At 45.9% G+C, this 21,071-nt stretch overlaps 1 protein-coding gene across 5 annotated transcripts in view; it reads left to right on the top strand.

Annotated features, from left to right (window-relative positions):
- LOC132424763 (integrin beta-5-like) overlaps positions 1–21,071 on the top strand; it is an 86,082-nt gene that overhangs the window by 19,098 nt on the left and 45,913 nt on the right. For all 5 annotated transcript variants that reach the window (XM_060010807.1, XM_060010806.1, XM_060010808.1 and 2 more), the window contains exons 3-4: positions 1,608–1,812; positions 12,457–12,706. In XM_060010807.1, the coding sequence (XP_059866790.1) occupies positions 1,608–1,812; positions 12,457–12,706 (455 nt within the window). The remainder of the gene's footprint in view (positions 1–1,607; positions 1,813–12,456; positions 12,707–21,071) is intronic.

Here is a 21,071-nt window from a genome sequence, read left to right as displayed (position 1 = left end):
GCTATTCCTGGGAGGTTTTTACTGCTTCATCAGAGCCAAGCTAGACTAGCCAAGCTAGGTCTAGCCAAGCTAGACCCAGTTTAGAAACCTCAGCTTTGGAATCTTGTAATTTCTACAATAATCATTGTTCTCACCCTGTTCCACAAGTGTCTGTGGAGTCATTTATATTTACAGTGCAATCCGGAGGTTGTTGACATGCAAGGTCTCCCGTCATGTCAAGAGTTCAATAGACAAAATTAAAAAAAAAAAAATTCAGGTAGAAGCAAACGAAAAACCAAAATCACAGAGGCCCAGAACAACACATCTGGTTTTACTTAAAAATACTGCAGAGTCTTCTTGACTTCTTGGTCTTGAACCTTGCAAAGGCCCCAGTGGGCACTGACTGGTCTTGGGGCATCCTAGACCATGATGAAGGGGGGAGGGGAGTCCCTCTGCGGTCAGCGGACTCTTGACTCATCTGAGGCGCTTTGGCAAAGTGTTTACAGTGGCGGGAGGAAGAGAGAGCATCTAACTCCTCCAGCCATTACTCCAGTGCAACCAGCTGGAAGAGGGGCTCTTCTTTTCTCCATCCAGCAGTGAATGGGTTTGCTTTGCCATTGAAAACCCCCTTACTGGAAAACAATCACTGCTTACAGGTATCCTACTTTATAACAAAGTATATAATTTCATGTTAAAGTAAATGGCCCAAACTCCTAGTGCCCCAAACCAGGGTGGGTCATCCTGATGCACAGCCTTCTCCTAAATCCAACTGAAGAAAAGAAAGATGTTTCTTATCAATGTGGCTTTATTGTTTAAACAACAGTAAAGAGAAAAAGAAAAATATCATTTTATTCCCTCTCCCCTAGCACCTCAACTATCTTAAGTTTTAATTTTTCTTTGGCATCCTGATGCAGATACCACTCTATTTTCTGATTTTTTTCCCTTAATGTTTTGAAATTTCTGCTTAGTCTTCTGCATAATTATTTGTGATGGCCGTACCATCTATTGAGGTGATGAACCATGTTTTTCTTCTGGTTTAGGGCTTTTGGCTCAAGTTTATGATTGTGCTATTCTGAGGAACATGCAGTATATATCTTAGAGAGTTTTGCTTTCCTTTTGATAATTTTCTGGTGATAAATTCCTAGGAGGGGACCAAGGGCTCAAAAGGTACCGCATCGCTCTCCAGAATGGTTGTGCCTGCATATGCTAGATGAGGGAACAGCTCAGACGTTAACTCTTGATTGTCTGAGTGATGACTACTTGGCCACTTATATGGTATCTTTCAAAAATTTTTAGTGATGCAACTTTTGACCATATCAGTTATTTTCTCCTGCTTATCGTGTAGACAGGCACATTTTTTTAAAGGAGCGTTTTTGACCATTAAAATAACGAGACCAAACATTTTTACTGTGCGTGTTTACACCTTGCAAAATGCTTTCACATCCGACACCTCACTTAATCCTCATGATGCTTGGTGAGGCACTTGGCGGAGTTTTTGTTTTGTCCGCTTTTAGGAAATGGAATGTAGAGGGTCTCAGGTCGCAGGGTGGTGATGAGACTACAGCCTGAGGTGTCCTGGAGCTGCTCTGACCGCCTCCTGCCCTCTTCCCCTGTTTCTACACCTCCAGGACTTCGGCAGCCTGCGGTCGGTCACCTCCCGGTGCGACTTCAAGGCAAACCTGGTCAGGAACGGCTGTGGCGGCGAGTTTGAGAGTCCGGTCAGCAGCACCCAGGTCCTTCGGAGCCTGCCTCTCAGCAGCAAGGGCTCCAGCCCCGTGGGGTCAGACGTCATCCAGATGACGCCGCAGGAGGTCACGGTGAACCTGCGGCCCGGTGAGTGCCCTTGGGGTGGACCTGTTCAAGATGGTGGAAAGATGAGCCGGGCCAGGGAGGGGGCAGTGGTGAGGTGTGGCCCAGACCCCAGGAAGCAGAGTCCAGGGCCTTTGGGGATGATCAGAGTATCTTTGCTATTTTAAAAAATTGTGAAATATATGTAACGTACCATTTACCATTTTAACCATTTCTAAGTGTGTAGTTCGGTGGCGTTAAGTATACTCACAGTGTTGTCTAGCCATCACCACTCTCCATTTCCAGAACTTTTTTCTTATCCCAAACTGAAACTCTGTACCAATTAGACACTAACCCCTCCCTCCCTCCCCCACCAGCCCCCGGCAACCGCCCTTCCGCTTTCTGTCTCTGTGAATCTGATTACTCCAGGTACCTCATAGAAGTGGACTCATATATATTTGTCCGTCTCATCCATGACGTAGCACGTGCCAGTATTTCCTTCCTTTTCAAGCTGAGTAATCCTCCATTGTACGTATAGACACATGTTGTTTATCTGTTCACCCATCGACGGGCTCTTGGATTGTTTCCACCTTTTGACTACTGTGAATAATGTTCTTGTTTTTCGTGGGAGGATGCCGGTATGTTTACTCCCTAGTTAATGCAAGTTTCTCAGGGAACGTACTACTGCCAGGAGAAAGTATTTTTTCCTGTCAGCAAATTCCATTTGAATCAGTGACATTCTGAAGGGACGAACTTGCAGAGTAGAGGTTTTTTTTTTTTTCGTGACCCTGGAGCCTCTGCCAGCCCTGGAATTGATTGTGGTATAAGGGAACTGACAGTTTTTGCACACCTACTCTGTGCCTGTTACGTGACCTACCCGAAGGTAGCTGATGTAACTTTACACCTGAGGAGCTGTGTGCTCAAGGGCTCCCGGTCAGAGCAGCGAACCTGACTCAATATCGAGTCTTTGTGGTCGCACAGCTCATGGTTGTTTCTAGCTCACCACTTGTGTCGTTTTGTATTCTACCTATTAGGTCCCTTGTGATGTCAAGGGAGGATGTGAATGTGGCCAAATGAGAAAGTATCACATTGTTGAGAGAAGGCAGCTTTTTTCCCAAACCCCGTTGATTTTTAGCCTTTTCTTCTTTCTCATTGTCTAGGAAACCACTGGCAATAACTATTTCCAGGTGGTTTGTTTAGACTTCAGGGCGGCTGGGTCAGTGGAAAGATGAGGGATCGAGCTGGCCGTCCTAGGTTCTGGTTCTGGCTCTGTTCCTAGCTCAGGGGTCCTGGGCAAGCTGCTCTGCTCCTTAGCGTCTCAGGGTCTCTGTCACCTTCATTCCTCACAGCCCTGTTCGGAGGCTTAAATGAGACTTTTTGTATAAATGCACTTGAAGAGCTTCTAATTATTGTTTTCAAAGATGCAGATTTCGGAGTCAGCCACGTCTAGATTGGGGTAGAGATTCTCATGTCTCAGAAATGGATCGAGCACAGCCCTGCACGTCTTAAGCTCTTAGTGTCGCCTGTTCTTCTTGTTGTCGTTAGAAAGAACTCTGAGTCACTGTGTATTTGAGAACTGTTGTATTTTGCTTATTGAATTGTCTTGGAAATAAGAAACGGAAGAAGGGGGTAAGTGGCGTAGAGCAGCATAAACTGCGGGATGGCCCAGGGATTAGTGCTGGGATTAGCTGAAGTAACTGTTTTCACAAGTCATCTCACTGGAAGGGACACTTCGCCTTTTGTTTAGTGAGATTCCAAGTTGAGAGAGAGAAGGGAGCCCTTACAAAGCCGTGTGAGTGGGTAGAGAAGAGGAAGCTTTCTGTGAGCCAATGTCCGATGGTATCCTCCGGGGGGAAGATGAATGCCTCTCCCTACGTGGAGTCAGGCTCAGGGTCAAGGGCTCTGACCTAGAAGGGGACATAGGCATTGTTGTAGACTATTAATATATCAGAACACAGTGTATGATAAGAATGGTTACAACTAACATCAAGGGTGTGTTTTCCTTTTTAACCTAACGGCGTAACAGTCACTTCAAGAAAATTCTTAAAGTCCTTCACTTTAACACTATTTTTCATTCTTACTAGATCTTCTGTCTTTGTATATGTGTTCATATTTTTCATATACTAACAATGTATTTATTATTGTATACTGTTTTCACTTAATTTTTGGAAACAAGGACCAAAATTAACACGTCCAGAAGAGTTAGAGTTTGAGGGTCATCATCGAGGGAGGTTTTTACTTTTGGAACTGCTCATCTAGAATTGCTCTGAGCCTGTGGTGCTCTCTCCAAGAAACATTCTTCATGGTGGCAAATCCTTATTCTTTAGGGTTGATTTAATTTAGGGAAGAGTTGGAGGTCGACACAGAATCAGAGATGTCACAGTGTCAATTCCAGTTTTCAAAATCAGAATTCAGGTGTGGCTCTGAGGCAGAGAGACTGTTTGCTTTGACTTATCAACTGGCTTTTAAAACAGCCCCCACAGAAGTGACTTGATTGAGGGCACCCTCCTTGGGCAGAGTTCTCAAAGTTCTCGTGAAGTTTATGCACAATGCTCATTTATGCGTGAAGCTCAACGTATACTCGATTAAAGAAAGAAATCAGTCTTATTTGGTATAGTCAAATCTCTCGCTAAGCATTATGATTCAGTTTCCAGTATTGGAAATAAATGGGAAACATGATCCTGTGTTTGTACAAAATCATGATGCGAGTGCTGTGTGCAGCTCTGGTCCTACGGAAGGTACGGTGATGGAGAGCCCTTTGCTGTGGCCGTCAAGGTGGAGGAGGGGCTGGCTGCCCTGTGGAGACGCACCCAAGCTCTGAGGGTGTTTCAGTCTGTAGAGATGAAGACTTAGGAGGAGATCAGATGATAATCTGAATTCCTAGAGGTCTAGAACCTTGTGAACATGTTTCTCAAATATAGAAACGCTTGAAGCCAATGATGCCTCTTCACATTTTGAAAATTTCAGTAATTATAAAGAGAAGGACAGTCAAACCGCAGATATTTATTTGGGGAAAGGGGAGAATGGTCTGTTGCCATTAACAACATTTTCAGTTTACCAAGCGGGTACTTACTTCAGGGCAACACCCCCGTGACTCAGGAAGGCATTCAGGTACGTAACGATTGGTTTTTCCATCGTGTATTTTTAGGAACACTCTCCTGTCTCCTCCTTTGCCCTGCTCCCCAGTACCTCATAATAGGTATTTGTTGAATGAAGTGTAGCACTTTACTAGCCTCATGCCAGACTAGTCAAGGACAAGCTTCAGCACAATATGTGAGGTACTTCACCAAGGCAAAGTTAATTGTTCCGGGATAAGCCTGGAAAAAAAAGAAAGAAAAGTTTTCCTCTACCTTAAGCAGAATTTTTTGTTTTGCTTTGTTTTTTTTTAAGTTGAGATGTAATTCACATACTGTAAAATTCACCATTTTGAAGTATACAATTCAGTGGTTTGTAGTGTACTTGCAAGGTGGTTACAACATCACCGCTATCTAATTCCAGAACATTTTCATCACCTCGAAAAGAAACCCTGTACCCGTTAATAGTCACTCCTATCCTCTGCCTCCACGCCATATTTGGCCCCTGACATCCACTGATCTATTTTCTATCTCGGAGGTTTTGCTAACTCTGGACATTTCATTTAAATCATATAATATGTTGTCTCTTATGTCTGGCTTCTTTCACTTAAGCAAAATGTTTTTAAGATTCATTGATGTTGTAGCATGTATCAGGACTTCATTCCTTTTTATGGCCAAATAATGTTCCATTGTATATTTATAGATACACCACGTTTTAGTGGATGGGCATTTGGGCTGTTTCCACTTTGGGACAATTATGACTAATGCTGCAGTGAACACTTATGTACACGTTTTTGTGTGGACATATGTTTTCAATAATCTTGATTATATAGCTAGGAGTGGAATTGCTGGATCATATGGTAATTCTATGTTTAACTTTTTCAGGAACTGCCAAACTTTAAGCAAGATTTTGTATAAACACAAGATCATGTTTTCCATTTTGTTTCCAGTCCTGGAAACTGTATGTCAGGATAACCATCTTAAAAAAACCTTAACAAAGGGTATAAAATCCTTACGAAAGGACGTAAACTTTAAAGCATATTGAAATGGTAAAAAGCTAGAGGTGGAGCAGTTAGAAAAGGTTTACTTAAGCCTTTATTTGCCTCAGTCCCTTAGCCTGTTAAAAAGTGACCTCTGATTGGTAGCTTAAACATTTTTTTTAATGTTTTATTTTGAAGTAATTTTAGAGTTGCAAGAAGTTGCAAAAATTATAGAGAGTTCTTGTGTACCCTTCTCAGCTTTTCCCAATGATAACCAGAGTTTGTAGTCAAAGCCAGGAAATTGACCTGGGTATCATACTGTTGACTAAACTGCAGGTGATTGGTTGCTTTTGATATGGGCTTCCTGCCAGCCCTCATCTATGCTGCTTTTCTCCCCTCTCCTACGTTCTGGTTGGAGATTGCAAGTACCTGACTTAGGTATTGCTTCTACTACCCAGACTGACAATGCACACTTCAAAAGACTTGATGATGGATGGATAGTGCTTTGCTATAGACTGAATATGTTGAAATTCTAGCTGACTCCCAATGTCATGGTATTAGGAAATGAAGGGGGGCCTTTGAGAGGTCATGGGGTGGAACCCTCATGAATGGGATTAGTGCTATCAAAACAAAACCCAAAAACCCTCAAGACCCTGGAGGGTGCTTCCCCCCTTCGGCAAGAAGTCTGTAGTGTGAAACCCAGAAGAGGGCTCTCGCCAGAACCTGACCACGCTGGCCTGATCTTGGACTTACAGCCTTTATAACTGTGAGAAATAAATTTCTGTTGTTTGTAAGCCACTTAGTCCATGGTACTTGTTATAGCAGCCTGAACTAAGATAAGATTATTTTCAAGGAAACTAGAAGTGCCAAGCCCTAATTGCTTGGGGTCAGACACTGTGAAGGCCAGTAACTCTCCTGATGGTTCCATCTGTCAAGTGTCAGAATTCTGAGGTGGGGAGTGGTGTTTGGTACAGCAGGGCGGCCAGTGAGGTAGTTCTTTGCTTCTGGGTCTGGATTTAATTCCGGGTACTAATTGCCTTCTGCTGTAGTGAACAGAGAGCTGGATGATAAGTCTTATAAGTTGTGCACCAAGCCCCTAATTCCCTGCTCAGCTGTAGTCCTTTTTTTTTTTTTTTTTTTGCGGTACGCGGGCCTCTCACTGTTGTGGCCTCTCCCGTTGCGGAGCACAGGCTCCGGACGCGCAGGCTCAGCGGCCATGGCTCACGGGCCCAGCCGCTCCGCGGCATGTGGGATCTTCCCGGACCGGGGCACGAACCCGTCTCCCCTGCATCGGCAGGCAGACTTTCAACCACTGCGCCACCAGGGAAGCCCTGTAGTCCATTTTTAACATAGCTGATTTTAATGTTTCTTTCAATTTCTAGCACAGAAGTATAATTCTAGGGAATCAAAAAACTACTTATATTGGGGATAGCAGGAGTATTTATTTGTTGAGACACTACTTTGTCTTAATATTTGAACAAAAATCAATCTTAAAAAACCCAAAAGTTGTTGCTAGAATTCTCTACTTTCATTTTCTGGTAATGTTTGTCATCTGGTATATGTTCCTGAGGAAAAAGCTCACTTTTCCCTTTTTATTGAAGGGAAGACAGAAGAAACCTTTCAAAATACATTTCAGAGGGAATGCTGGTTGCTATTGATTATGGTGGGAGAATCTACACTTAGGAACCCAGCAGTGGCAGGAATTCTTTGTGAAATACAGCCGGGGCTGGGTGCCTTGGAAGCAGGAAAAACCAGCAGGACGTGGGAGGGGCTGCTTGCAGGAGAAGCTTCCTCCTCACAGATGTGAGGTGATCAGCTTTTCTCTTCTTCTTTTTTTTAAATATTTATTTATTTGGCTATGTCGGGTCTTAGCTGCAGCATGTGGGATCTTCTTTGAGGCATGCAGGATCTTTCGTTGCAGTGCGCAGGCTCTTCGTTGTGTGTGGGCTTCTCTCTAGTTGTGGCACGTGGACTCCAGAGCGCTTGGGCTCTGTAGTTTGTGGCACACGGGCTCTCTAATTGAGGCCCGCGAGCTCAGTAGTTGTGGCGCATGGGCTTGTTGCCCTGCAGCATGTGGGATCTTAGTTCCCTCAACCAGGGATCGAACTCCCGTCCCCTGCATTGTGAGGCGCTTTCTTTACTACTGGCCCACCGGGGAAGTCCCTGATCAGGTTTTCTTTGGGGTTTGCTTTATCCTATTTCTCTGATCCTGCTGCTTGTCCTGAGGCGGGGGTTAAGGGGGATGGTTCCAGACAGGAGGGCTGCAGCCACAGGAGGAGACGAGCCTGTAAGGGGATCTTTTTTTTTTTTAAATAAATTTGTTTATTTATTTTTGGCTGTGTTGGGTCTTCGTTGCTGCACGCGGGCTTTCTCTAGTTGCAGCAAGCAGGGGCTACTCTTCATTGCGGTGTGTGGGCTTCTCATTGTGGTGGCTTCTCTTTGTTGTGGAGCACGGGCTCTAGGCGCACGGGCTTCAGTAGTTGTGGCTCGTGGGCTCAGTAGTTGTGGCTCGTGGGCTCAGTAGTTGTGGCTCATGGGCTCAGTAGTTGTGGCGCATGGGCTCTAGAGTGCAGGCTCAGTAGTTGTGGCTCATGGGCTTAGTTGCTCCGCAGCATGTGGGATCTTCCTGGACCAGGGCTAAAACCCGTGTCCCCTGTGCAGATTCTTAACCACTGCGCCACGAGGGAAGTCCCTGTAAGGGGGTCTTATATGGAGAGGGAGGAGGGGGATACGTGGGCTGGGTGGTGTCACCAGAGACTGTCACAGATCAAGTGTCCACAGTGAAGGTGAGCCCGGCTCTCACTCTCCTGGACTCACGAGAGGTGGCGACTGGTTTAAAGTCTCGGGTGGGGTCTTCCCTGGTGGCACAGTGGTTGAGAAGCCGCCTGCCAATGCAGGGGACACGGGTTTGATCCCTGGTCCGGGAAGATCCCACATGCCGCGGACCAACTGAGCCCATGCGCCACAACTACTGAGCCTGTGCTCTAGAGCCCGCAAGCCACAACTACTGAGCCCGTGTGCTGCAACTACTGAAGCCCACACGCCTAGAGCCCGTGCTCCGCAACAAGAGAAGCCACTGCAATGAGAAGCCCATGCACTGCAATGAAGAGTAGCCCCTGCTCACCGCAACTAGACAAAGCCTGCACGCAGGAATGAAGACCCAACACAGCCAAAAATAAATTTAAAAAAACGAAGAAAAGGAAATGTTGTCGTTATGATAAAAAAAAAAAAGTCTCGGGTGGTGCAGAACTGGGTGGCTGGAGGTCTTGTTGAGTGTGCATGGTTCCGGAAGTGTACCCAAAGATGGAGAACATGCCCCAGACCCTCTCCCGGCATAGGGCGCCCCTGGCGTGCAGCAGCAGTTTCACCTTCAGTCAGCTAACCACGGGGGCGCCCTCGGTGGGGGAGTTGCGGCACTGTAGCTTAATTCCCGTGCTTAGCACCCTCGCTGAGAACTGGTCCAGAAATGTCAGTCCCTCCAAAATCTGCTGATGTAACTGAGTCCAAGCTCGTACTGCTCACGGCATAACAGGCCAGTAAATTGAGAGGCGAGTTGCTGGGGCAAGGAATAGCAACTGTATCTGGAAAGCCGGCAGACCGAGGAGATGGTAGACTAGCGGCTCAAAGAACCATCTTCCCTGAGTTAGAATTCTGGCTTCTTTAATACTAACAGGGGAGGTGGGTAAGGGCCTGGTTCCTGCCAGACTTGGAAGGGGATGTGTTAATTTCTTCCTTCTTGCAGCTAATCACAGGTAGGCCTGGTCAGGATGTTTCCTGTGAGCTAAACAAAGGTATTTTAGCTTAATGCTCATTACCTGGGAGGCAGGGTTCCCAGAGATGGGTCAGTACGTATAATTTAATCTTATAGGCAACATCCCTTTAGTGATTAACTTGTAGTAGAATAATAAGGTTCTTCCCTATTACACTGACAGAACATTCAGTTATTGCCAAGGCCCACTGAGGAGTTTGTAGCATTTAAAATCCAGCATAGATAAGGTGGCCATAAACCCTCATTCCAAACATTAATGACATTACCCCTTTTCTTATACCCCTCCCTTCTTGGAAAACTGGGAGAGAAATATATATATATATGTTTTAACCATTTGCAGCCTCCCTATGGGGAGGTGTGTGTGTGTTGTAGTGATCAATTTCTCTTAGAATTTAATGACAAGAGATTTCTTACTTCAGAATAGATAACCCCTTAGTATACAAAGAGACCGATGTACCACATCTCGTTTCCCTCTTTGCCTTCATGTCTGGAAAATTTGGAGTTAAATATAATACCCAAGGCCGTTAGCCGTTCACACTCAAGTTTTTGGCAGAATGTTCTGTCTCTCTTTTTAGCTCCACAGGAAATTGCTTTAATAATTGACTTTCAGGGGAACTGAGGCCGAAGTTTCTCTTGTGTACAAGCATTTGTGTGGTGTTTATATATGCTGTCTCCTCAATACCCACAATAATTAGCATCCTCCCCATTTTACTGATCCAGAAACTGAGCAGCAAGTTTAAAGGAGCCTGAGGCCTTGAGCTCTTGGTGACAAGGTCCGGATTCCAGCCCAGCTCTTGCTTTCTGAGGCTAATGTCCACTTCCCTCCCATGGGTGCCTTCCAGCCTCCCTGAATCCAAGCTAGTTCCCTGTTTCCTGGTCCTAAAGTGTTCATCTGTAATTGCTCGTAATCCCGCAAAAGGTGGACGTGGATTCTGGATTAAAGAAGGTATACCTGGAAACTTGGGGGAAGGGCACAAGTAACAAAATACAGGAGACCTCGTAAAGAGGCCATGGGATTGGACAGAGGGGACAGGATCGCAGGCCCTCCCGCCCCTCCCCCACTACGATGTGGCATCCTGGGATGGGAGGGGCCCTGTGCAGGGCCATGGGAACCGGAGACAGCTATTGTAGCAGTCCGGAATTCATTCTGGAAGAAATCTCGAACATTCCTCTGTTTGAGTCAGGCTCCAGTGGCTTTTAAAAATAGGCTCGTACCAACAGGCAACCCAAACTACATCCATCATCAGGCTAGAGCAGCACATGTAAGGACAAGTCGGGGGAAGCAGGCTTGGCTCTGACACTCAGACTACCATGGTAATTATAATGATCATACTTCGTCTGGGCAGGCGTTCACTGCTTACAGAACCCTCCTTCCCACATGAGTGCTTCACAGCCTTCATGCTGTCGTGCTGTTGTTCTTGCCAGTTTACAGTTAAGGAAATGGAGGCTCGGGTTGCCCCGCTAGTTGAGGGGCAGAGCTGGAACTTGGACTGAGATCTTGTTCATGAAGTAAGTACGCCTCGTCTGGGGTGGGAGGAGGTGCGGGGAGCACAGAGCCCTGGGTTCCCTATCCTGCAAGTTCAAGAAGGCTTCGGCTCGCTGGTTGTCATCTTGAGGTGAAAGATGGACGCCTCTGAGACGTGACCGCGGGCAGGTGAGGTGTGGACCCTCGTGCGGGAGCGAGGCCACCTTCGCCATTGCACCTTTGAACACACAAAGGACGTCCAGGTTTCAAGTGTGTGTAGACAGTTCTGTCCGAAGAGTTCAAGGACGTCTCTTGGTGCCTGAGAGGCTAACAGGCCTGAGGGCAGGTAGGATCACCTGGTAAAATTCACTGCTTGAAGTTGTCTCTGAACAGTGTGTTTTTAGAGATCATGAATGACGAAGGATCATTGTCCTGGCACGCGTCCTCCAGTTACTGCGCTGACTTGGTTTGGGCCTTTCTGCATACCATGTGGGGCTAGCTTGCAGAGGCCACGCCTGCCAGAAACTGCCTTTTTTTTCATTGTTCTTTTCCTCTGAATCAATTTCTTTTCCCTTTGGCTGTTGACTGCTTATTATAGAACCAAAAGTTATTTTCTCTTTCTTGTAGCTGTAGGCAAATCTAGTAGTGTTTCCTTTCTGTTTCTTCTTTTTCTTGTCGATGGTGCTAAAGTTTGGAACACGTCTTCCTATATTTATACATATAATTTGTGATAATAATGATTTGTGTCTGTGGTATCAGATATGCTGGAGAACTAAATACGATTGTTTGATAAATGGCTAGGGAGATAGAAATAGGTGGCCCGGCATAAGCATAAACATTTTTGCCCTCTGGGGGTATTTTAAGTAACCATCTTTGTTTTCCCAGTCTCCCTTGCCTTGCACATCTCTCTTCCCCACCTCAGTTCTTACTAATGTCTGTACCCTTCTTTTGTTAATTTCTTTCCTGTGTTCTGTTTCACATACACCTTTACGGTCTCCTGGCCACGTTCCCATCTTGGCCAGTCCTTTCTCTGAAGTTGGTATGTGCTTGGTGGGCTACTTTCGCCCCATTTGTGTCTGTGGAATTGTCTGGTGCACCGTCCACCAATTACCTAAGCATCCTTTTTGCTGAGAAAACAGAACACTACTAAGGAGATTGGTTCTTAAAGAGTTTCGTTAAAAAATGCTGAGGCCTGTGTGTGAAAGGAGAACCTAGAGCTGCATCCTCAGCGCCCACATTCCCTTTGGTCGCTCTGTTTCCAGAGTGGAAAAGATGTCTTCTGAGAGGCACACAGTCACTAAAGCAAAGTCAGAGGTGGACCAGCTTTGAAAGCAAAACCCATCCCTTCAGCCCCAGCGAATTGAATGACCTCTAACACGCACGGTCTCTCGGTTGGCACAGGTGACAAGACTACCTTCCAGCTGCAGGTTCGACAGGTGGAGGATTATCCAGTGGACTTGTACTACCTGATGGACCTCTCTCTGTCCATGAAGGATGACTTGGACAACATACGGAGCCTGGGCACCAAGCTTGCCGAGGAGATGAGGAAGCTCACCAGCAACTTCCGCTTGGGGTTTGGGTCTTTTGTAGACAAGAACATCTCTCCTTTCTCCTACACGGCACCGAGGTACCAGACCAACCCGTGCATTGGGTGAGTGACCAGCTGCCCTTCTGTTGGGTATTCAAGGGTGGGGGAATGGATCAGTGGGAACTGAGCCTAAAGAAAGGCCTGGGGAGGTCATATCTGGGTGCAGGGAGGGAACCTGGCTAAGGTGTTAAATGTGATGAAGGATAATCCAGCTCTGTCCTCCCTCTGCCTGCGAAGAAATAAATTGTTACAAGGTTGCATAAAGATACAATGATGATAGCTCATTTGTTTTCCTGCCTGCCAGACACAGCACTGTTTTCTACATTAATAGATTTTAGAGAGTGTTCTCAGGAAGTGATAGACCCCGGTGATCAGGGAGGGAGCAGGCAGAACAACTTAAACTATCTCCTTGTTTGGAGCGACTGAGATGTTTGGAATAAATGAATCAAAGTCGGTTCCTATTGTTTATATACATAACTATAACTTACCTTGACAAAACAAAATGAAAACCCTGCCCTTTATAGGTGTGATTTTTTTTTTTTTTCCTAACGTAAGTACTTGAATTAGAAAATATTCGACAGGGCTTCCCTGGTGGCGCAGTGGTTAAGAGTCCGCCTGCCAATGCAGGGGACATGGGTTTGAGCCCTGGTCTGAGAAGATCCCACATGCTGCGGAGCAGCTGAGCCCGTGCGCCACAACTACTGAGCCTGCGCTCTAGAGCCTGCGAGCCACAACTACTGAGCCCTTGTGCCACAACTACTGAACCTGTACTCTAGAGCCTGTGTGCCACAACTGCTGAAGCCCGCATGCCTAGAGCCCATGCTCTGCGACAAGAGAAGCCACTGCAATGAGAAGCCTGCGCACCACAACGAAGAGTAGCCCCGCATTCGCGGCAACTAGAGAAAGCCCGCGCACAGCAACAAAAACCCAATGCAGCCAAAAATAAATAAATTTTAAAAATTAAAAAAATTTTTTTTAAAAGAAAATTTTCGAGAAATTATTAGAGAACAAGAGTTTCTAACTACTGCAGTGAGCAAATCCAAAAGTATGTAATGACTCAAACTTGAAGGAAGTTTATTTTCTGCTAACCTAAGTGCAAATGGGTCTCCTGATCAGTGGACACCTGTCCTCTAAGCAGTGACTCGGGGTCCCAGGCTCCATTGGTTCACATGTGGCTTGTAAGGTCATCATGCCTGGAGGATTGCTCATAGGAGGATCCTATGGACCAGGATAGAGTGGCCTTTGCTCCTACATTCTGCTCTACAGAGCTGGGTTCTAGCGGGGAGGCTGGGAACTAGGTTAGCTGTGTGCAGTGGAAGAGGAAAGGGGATGGTGAATAGGTCCCTGGCCTAGTGCATTTGTGTATTGGAGGTGGAGGGTCACTTCCTCCAACTCCCCAATACAACCTTTGTGAAGGTGGTTTGTTTCCTTACTGGGCTTTCAAGTGTTTTTTTTTTTTAAAAGAAGATGTGGGGGTAGGAGTTTATTAATTAATTAATTTATTTTTGCTGTGTTGGGTCTTCATTTCTGTGCGAGGGCTTTCTCTAGTTGTGGCAAGTGGGGGCCACTCTTCATCGCGGTGGGCGGGCTTCTCACTATCGTGGCCTCTCTTGTTGTGTAGCACAGGCTCCAGACGCGCAGGCTCAGTAGTTGTGGCTCACGGGCCTAGTTGCTCCACGGCATGTGGGATCCTCCCAGACCAGGGCTCGAACCCGTGTCCCCTGCATTAGCAGGCAGATTCTCAACCACTGCGCCACGAGGGAAGCCCCCTCAAGTGTTCTTTTAAATGGCAAGATTATGCAGCGTGACAACGAGTGATAACCTTCAACTTTTTCTTGACTCATTTCCATGTTCAGCTTTGGTTAGGCTTTGGCATGTGAGGCCCCAGAGCATCGCTAGATGAAGAATAGCTAAGACTTACGTTCTTACTAAGTGTCAGGCATTCACTGCACTTCATACCTTATATGGATCATCCCATTTAAATCTCGTAGCAATCTTTTGAGGTCTATAGAAGTGAGCTGTATTTTATTTTATTTATTGATTTTATTATTATTTTTAATTTATTTTTGGCTGCGTTGGATCTTCGTTGCTGCACGCAGGATCTCTGGTTGCAGTGAGTGGGGTCTGCGTTGAGGTGCACGGCCTTCTCATTGCGGTGGCTTCTCTTGTTGCGGAGCACGGGCTCTAGGCACGCAGGCTCAGTAGTTGTGGCTCGCGGGCTCTAGAGCACAGGCTCAGTAGTTGTGGCACACAGGCTTAATTGCTCCTCAGCACGTGGGATCTTCCCGGGCCAGGGATCGAACCTGTGTCCCCTGCACTGGCAGGCGGATTGTTAACCACTGAGCCACCAGGGAGGTCCTGGTGAGCTGTATTTTAAAGATGAGGAAACCGAGGCTTAGAGGATTACACAAATAGTAAGGGGTAGACTTGGAGTATGAATCAGGATGAACTACTTCCAGAGTCTGTTTCCATCAATATGATGCTTATTTTTTCCCCATCTAAATCACACTGCCACCCAGATGCTTTCCTTGAGTTTGAGTAATAATACCCATTCCAAAACCACCCACCCTTCTAGGCACTTGCCTAAGGGTAATGTTAGGCTGTGCTGCAGTAACAAGCAAACCCCAGATCTCAGTGGCTCAACACAATGAAGATTTATTTCTTGCTTGTAAAGATCTGACGGGAGCTGCTTTCTGTGGCAGCTCTTCTTCAAGTGGTGGCTCAGGGATTCGGGCATCTTGTGATGTCATTTTCGATTCTTTGTCTCCTTGGCTGCCCCTGAGGGGAATAGGGCTGCTCGTAAGCCCCTGAGCCTGTCTAACTTCTTGTCTCCCCTTGGGCAGCCTCAGAAGTTCCCAGCTCTGGGTTGGACTGGGGGGTGGGGGTGAGGTGGTATTTATGCTGGTATTGTATGTTCTGAATCCTTCCTGACCCTTCTGTCCACACTCCTAGAAGCTAACTTAGATCTTTCCTGGGATTGCAATGACACAACAGTGGAAAAAACAATAAGATAAGAAAACATTTTAGATACAAACGAGATTCTAAGTTCCTTAGCCACAGAGAGACACTAGGTGTCCTCACTTTCTGGGTTTAGATTCCTCCCGGCCACAGGTAGCTGCTGGCATTATTGTCCCTCTGGTCCTGTCCCCAAGGCCCTTTTCAGCTGCATCCCAGTGCCACATGTCTTTTTGTTGGAGTTCTGCTACTCCCCAGGAGCAACAGCATCTTAACCCCCAGTTTTTTCAGTTCATCCGGAATAGTGATTCTGTCTGCTACTTTTCACCTCCGCCCTCTGGTTGGGTCCTGTCTGCTGAGAGACAGGGTGTGTCTCTACTTTGATTCTTCTGGGGACCATCGGCGAACTGTCAGATGCTAGATGGGAGGCTGGCAGAGGATGAAGGACTGGCCTGGGGCCCTCAGCATTGAATATTCAAGGTTATTACACTCTCCTTATTCAGAGCTACTTCTCCAAGCCCTAGAAGGCAGAACCAACTGCAGAGGGTAGAAGTTTTGACAGTGAGTACAAGGCACACTGACAGGCTGCTTGGGAGACAGGAAATCCGGTGAAAGAATGGGAGTTTGGAAGGAATCATCAGATCTGAGTTACACAGATCTCTCTTCCCTAAGCTGGGCAGCATGAAAGGGGAGTCACCGCATGGCTCAGTGAGCAGGCTGAGATGTACCTCCCGCGTCCAGGCGGTGGACTCTGTGTGGTTGCCTGGGTATCCTCGGAGATTCCCCACGGTTCCTGGAGAACAGAGCAAGCGGGGGGATGTAATCAGGCTGTTTCTGTTCCTGATTCAGCCCGTACATGTGCTTTATTTGCGTTCCTAAGTTCTTTTTTTTTTTTTTTGCGGTACGCGGGCCTCTCACTGCTGTGGCCTCTCCCGTTGCGGAGCACAGGCTCCGGACGCGCAGGCTCAGCGGCCATGGCTCACGGGCCCAGCCGCTCCGCAGCTTGTGGGATCTTCCCGGACCGGGGCACGAACCCGTGTCCCCTGCATCGGCAGGCGGACTCTCAACCACTGCGCCACCAGGGAAGCCCTTTCCTAAGTTTTAATGGCACTGTGAATTAGTTACCAACAGTTAAAAATAAAAGATTTAACAAAGAATAGCCAGGATTTTAGGTTTTCTCAAAAAACTAGGAGGTCTAGTAAAGCCAGCCTTGTCCCACATGTTGTTTGGCTGCCACAGTCCCTACCACTCCCTCTCGTCTCCCAGCTGGGCTGCTTCCTTGGTTCTGTTATCGGGCCCTCTCCAGATTCTTGGACAGCAATACCATAGAAACGAATATTGCTCCCACAAGACTCTTAGGCAAACGAAGCTTTTTATTGAAAGGATAGCTTGTGCACGAGGGAGAAGGTGGAAAAGAGTGTCAATTCCCCGAGGACTTTCTGGGAAGGGGTTTTAAAGGCAGTGTGAGGGAGGAGGCCACAGGGTGCCTGAGCAGCTTGTGCTCAGTTCTTGGATTGGTTGGCATGGAGTTGAAGTTTGGAGCGTCATCAACCTCCAGGCTTCAAGCAGTCTGGGGTCTATGTGCCCGCAGTCGGCAGTTTTCATCTGGGGGCCTGCTTCCTGCTAAAACACCTTAGGAATGCGTGTCAAGCTTTTATCTATATCTTTCAGGGAACTGGGAGTTCGGCAATTCTGCTAGGTGGCGGATTTATAGTTCCGCTTTTGTCCTTTGGAAACCATGTACAGATGTCAGTGGAACAGAGATAGAGCTAATCTTTTACTCCTGTGAGTCTCTGGTGGTTGTCTCAGAAGCCCAAGCTTTTAGGTGCTGTTTTTCTGGCCTGTCAAGCCCGCTTTCTCAAGGTCGTTCCCTTGGTCCTTTTCCAAAATGGCTGTCCTGTTGTCTTCCTGTCTCAGTTTGAGTTCCATGCTTGGCTCCGTAGTTGCCGTCTGTGATCCTTGTCTGTTCTTTTCCTTCAGCTCATGTGGAGAGAAAAATCACAGCGTTCTCTCTCAATGGTACCTTCTGTTAGGTTTTTTCTCCTGTGGTGGTGTGGAAGCAGCAGCAGTAGCCCCGGGAAGTTTTGGGGAGATGGGGAGTCAGGAGGAGTGATTTAACTACCTGCGCAGGACATCTCAGAAGAGAACCAGTTTTTTTTTTTTTCCGGTACGTGGGCCTCTCATTGTTGTGGCCTCTCCCGTTGCGGAGTACAGGCTCCGGACATGCAGGCTCAGCGGCCATGGCTCACGGGCCCAGCCGCTCCGCGGCATGTAGGATCTTCCCGGACTGGGGCACGAACCCGTGTCCCCTGCATCGGCAGGTGGACTCTCAACCACTGCACCACCAGGGAAGCCCTTCGTGGGGCTTTCTTGAGGTTTGTCCCGCCTCCTGCTCCGGATGTTTCGGCCAAAGGATCAAAATCCTAGACTTATCCCCTCCCATCTTAGAATGAACCAGAAATGCCAGAGCTGAAGTAAGTAGTACCAGGGCTGCCATAAGGAGAGAAAAAAAAAGTAATTCTTTAATCGTCAGATTAAAGAACTGTCTAATTGTATTCTGAGTAATAGAAATAGTGTTCCTGGGAAGCGTCACATGATATTCACTGGTACAGGATTTGATGGATTAATCCGGCCTGTTATTTCTGGTTCTGAACACTTTTTCTTTTGTTAGAGGTATTAGGCTGTTGCTGATATACACGCCATGTCTCATTTATATGTGGCATCTAAAAAGGCCAAGCTCATAGAAACAGACAGTAGAGTGGTGATTGGCCGGGGAAGCGGGAAGTGTTGGTCAAAGGGTACAAACGTACAGTTATAAGATGAATACATTCTGGAGCTCTAATGTACAGCATGGTGGTGATAGGCAACAGTACTGCACTTGAAATATACAATTGTATACTTGAAAGTCGTTCAGAGAGTACATCTTAAGGGTTCTCACCACACACACGAAAAATAGAAATACATCTGTAAAAATCTTTGCAAGTGAGATAATACATTTCATCCTTCATCATTTATATTTCTTCTTACCCTTTGTATTTCTTCCAAGAGGTCATGGTACTGCTTCACCCCCTTGAAGGTATTATTTCATTGTCTTCTGGCATGTCCTGTGGCTGATGAAAAGTCTTCTATCTAATGGTTTTCCTTCTCTCTGGTGGCTTTTAATATTTCCCTGTGCTTTTCATGTCCTATAATGATATGCATTCCAATGTGGCTGGTTTGGATTTAGTACTTTTATTTGCATTGCTCAGAACTTGCTCTGCTTGTTTAATCTGAGAACATAGCTTTATTCTTGAAAAATTTCAGACATCATCTCTGACTCCTGTCTCCGATTCTCTCCATTTTCTTTCTAACGCTACTAGGTGAGTGTTGGAGCCTCTCATTCTAAACTTCATGTTTCTAAATTTTTCTCCCATAACTTCTACCTCTTTCTTTCCCTTAGCTTCATAATAGAAAATTTCTTCCAGTTTATCATTTTGTTCTTCAGTTTTTTTAAAAAAATTTTATATTGGAGTATAGTCAATTAACAATGTTGTGTTAGTTTTAGGTGTATAGCAAAGTGATTCCATTACACATATACATGTAGTTATTCTTTTTCAAATTCTTCTCCCATTTAGGTTTTTACAGAATATTTAGCAGAGTTCCCTGTGTTATACAGTAGGTCCTTGCTGGTTATCTATTTTAAATATAGCAGTGTGTACATGTCAATCCCAAACTCCCAATCTATCCCCACCGCCCCCCCCCCTTCTCCCCTGGTAACCATAAGCTCAGTTCTCTTAAGTCTGTGAGTCTGTTTCTGTTTTGTAAATAAGTTCATTTGTATCATTTTTTTTCTAGATTCCACACATAAGCGACATCATATGATATTTGTCTTTGTCTGACTTATTTCACTTAGGATGATAATATGCAGGTCCATCCATGTTGCTGCAGTGGCATTGTTTCATTCTTTTTAATGGCTGAGTAACATTCCATTGTATATATATATATATACCACATCTTTTTTTTTTTTTTTTGGCCACACCACGCAGCTTGTGGGATCTTAGTTCCCCAACCAGGGATTGAACCCATGCACCCTGAAGTGGAAGTGCAGAGTCCTAACCACTGATTGCCAGGGAATTCCCACATGTTTTCATCTGTTGATGGACCTTTAGGTTGCTTCCACGTCTTGGCTATTGTAAACAGCGCTGCAATGAACATTGGGGTGTATGCATCCTGTCGAATCATGTTTTTCTCCAGATATATTCCCAGGAGTGGGATTGCTGGATCATATGGTAGCTCTGTTTTTAGTTTTTTAAGGAATCTCCTTACTGCTCTCCATAGTGGCTGTACCAATTTACATTCCCACCAACAGTGCAGGAGGGTTCCCTTTTCTCCACACCCTCTCCAGCATTTATTATTTGTAGACTTTTTGATGATGGCCATTCTGACGGGTGCGAGGTGATAGCTCATTGTAGTTTTGATTTGCATTTCTCGAATAATTAGTTATGTTGAGCATCTTTTCATGTGCCTCTTGGCCATCTGTGTGTCTTCTTTGGAGAAATGTCTGTTTAGGTCTTCTGTCCATTTTTTGATTGGGTTGTTTGTTTTTTTTGATATTGAGCCACATGAGCTGTTAGTAAATTTTGGAGACTGATCCTTTGTCAGTCGCACCGTTTGCAAATATTTTCTCCCATTCTGCAGGTTGTCTTTTCGTCTTGTTTATGGTTTCCTTTGCTGTGCAAAAGCTTTTGAGTTTAATGAGGTCCCATTTGTTTATTTTTATTTCCCTTACTCTAGGAGATGGCTTGAGAAAGATATTGCTGCAATTTGTGTCAGAGTGTTGTGCCTATGTTTTCCTCTAAGAGTTTTATAGTATCTGGTCTTACATTTAGGTCTTTAATCCATTTGAGTTTATTTTTGTGTATGGTATTAAAGAATGTTTTTAAAAAAGAAGTCTATTTATTTATTGATATTTGGCTGTGTAGGGTCTTTGTTGCTGCGTGCGGGCTTTCTCTAGTTGTGGCGAGCAGGGGCTACTCTTCGTTGCAGTGCACAGGCTTCTCATTGTGGTGGCTTCTCTTGTTGCAGAGCACGGGCTCTAGGCATGCAGGCTTCAGTAGTTGTGGCGCGCGGGCTCAGTAGTTTTGGCTCGTGGGCTCTAGAGCGCAGGCTCAGTAGTTGTGGCGCACAGGCTTTGTTGCTGTGCGGCATGTGGGATCTTCCCGGACCAGGGCTCGAAACTGTGTCCCCTGCATTGGCAGGTGGATTCTTAACCACTGCGCCACCAGGGAAGTCCCAAGAATGTTCTAATTTCATTTTTTTACATACAGCTGTCCAGTTTTCCCAGCACCATTTATTGAAGAGACTATCTTTCCTCCATTATATAGTCTTGCCTCCTTTGTCATAGATTAATTGACCATAGGTACATGGGTTTATTTCTGGGCTTTCTATCCTGTTCCTTTGATCTGTATTTTGGTTTTTGTGGCAGTACCCTGTT

The sequence above is a fragment of the Delphinus delphis genome, chromosome 4, assembly GCF_949987515.2.
Source record: "Delphinus delphis chromosome 4, mDelDel1.2, whole genome shotgun sequence".
In the NCBI taxonomy this organism is placed as follows: domain Eukaryota; kingdom Metazoa; phylum Chordata; class Mammalia; order Artiodactyla; family Delphinidae; genus Delphinus; species Delphinus delphis.
This window is presented reverse-complemented; position numbering and strand designations above follow the sequence as displayed.